Source organism: Chelonoidis abingdonii, chromosome 4 (assembly GCF_003597395.2).
Source record: "Chelonoidis abingdonii isolate Lonesome George chromosome 4, CheloAbing_2.0, whole genome shotgun sequence".
NCBI lineage: Eukaryota > Metazoa > Chordata > Testudines > Testudinidae > Chelonoidis > Chelonoidis abingdonii.
The window spans coordinates 7,974,057-7,975,831 of NC_133772.1; the positions used below are offsets into that span (position 1 = coordinate 7,974,057).

Below are 1,775 nucleotides of genomic sequence, written 5' to 3' on the forward strand. Positions count from 1 at the left end.
CAGTAATTCAATGATACCTAATGTGGGTATGTCTGTATAAGTTAAGAAATCACATTCCTAACTTCTAGTGTAGACATACTTTTAAGGTTGTGAAAGGTTCCAGAATGACAGCCCTGCAGTCCAATGTTCAGTGTTTAACCCCAGAACAGGTAGAGCACAGGCAATGCAACAGACAACTTCCCAAACACAGATAGCACTTCTGCCAATGCACCTCTGTCCTGCCATGGAATCTCACCTCCAAGCCCAGTCTCTGGTCTCTGTACCATGGCTGCCAGCCTGGGGTCCACTGAGTACCAGTTACGATTGTGCTTTGATTGGGTTTAATGTTGCCACCTGTCCCACCAGACCCTCCCAACCCACATCACTCCGTTTATCTTGCTTGCCAAGCACCCTCTTTTCTGCTCCACAGCTTCGTCATGGCACTTTTCATTTCGGCATTCCTCAGGGTGTAGATGATAGGGTTTAGCATCGGGGTGATAATGGTGTAAAACAAGGCAAAGACCTTGTCAACCGCTAATGTGGTGGAAGGGCGAGTGTAGATGAAGAGGCAGGGCCCGAACAGTAACACCACCACGGTGATGTGAGAGGTGCAGGTGGAGAGGGCTTTGCATCTATCCTGAGAGGAGTGTGTCCTCAGAGCAACTAAGATGATGATGTAGGAGATGAGCAAGACAAGGAAGCAGCCCAGGGCAATCATCCCTGTGTTTGCAACAACTAGGGCTCCAACCACATGGGTGTCAGTGCAGGCCAGTTTCAGCAAAGGGTAGATATCACAGAAATAATGGTCAATCTCGTTAGGCCCACAGAAGGGTAGCTGGGTGGTCAGGAGAGTCTGAACCATGGAATGCACAAAACCCCCCAGCCAGGAGGCCACCACCATCTGGTTGCACCAACGTTGGCTCATGATGGCTGTGTAGCGGAGGGGCTTGCAGATGGCCACGTATCTGTCGTAGGCCATCACTGTGAGGATGAGGATCTCAGTGCAGCCGAAAATGTGCACAGAAAAGAGCTGAGTGATGCAGCCCTGGTAGGAGATTGTCTTGCCCTCTGCCAACAGGTCTGCTATCAGCTTGGGTACAGTGGAAGAGGAGTAGCAAATGTCCACAAAGGACAGGACCGAGAGGAAGAAGTACATGGGCGTGTGGAGGTGCTGGCTGGACTTGACGGTGACCACGATCAGAAGGTTCCCAAGCACGATCACCATATAGATGAGCAGAAACAGGACAAAGGAGACCCGCTGCAGAATCTCATTCTGGGAGAGTCCCAAGAGGATGAACATAGTCACGTTGTTTCTGTTCTCCATGTACTCAGCACAGGTGATGGGTCAGAAATAATTCACCTGCACTGATACATAGAAATACCTTACAGTTATTATGGAGCAAGTGCATCCACTCCATAACTAAGGCTGCAACTTACTTCCATTATATGCTTACTTCTGGAATCCCCTCTACAATCCACCAGAAAAGTCATATCGGCCTCACGTTTGGCTGGTTATACCTAGGACCTAGGTAGAGCTTTTCTGCCAGATGTGAAGTGAATTGGGCAACAAGCGCATTAATTATGACATAAATAAGGGTTCTGTTTGCGGGATGCCTATGAACCCTAGGAATGGTTAGGGTTGGATGGGATTTCTCAGATCACTAGCGAGAGAGGGTGCCCATAACCAGCTGAGAACGCTTCCAAAGCAGCATTCCATTCTTATGTTTGTGGTCAATATCAATAAAGAATTATAGTGAGGGCTATCAAGCTATTAAAAAAATTAGTTGAGATTAATC

General features: G+C 48.1%; 1 protein-coding gene across 1 annotated transcript; it reads right to left on the reverse strand.

The window, feature by feature from the left end:
• Positions 1-370: 370 nt before the first annotated feature.
• On the reverse strand, positions 371-1,303 carry LOC116826038 (olfactory receptor 4S2-like). Its single transcript, XM_032782526.1, has one exon. It carries the CDS (start codon positions 1,301-1,303, stop codon positions 371-373), a length of 933 nt encoding a protein of 310 aa, XP_032638417.1.
• Positions 1,304-1,775: the final 472 nt, after the last annotated feature.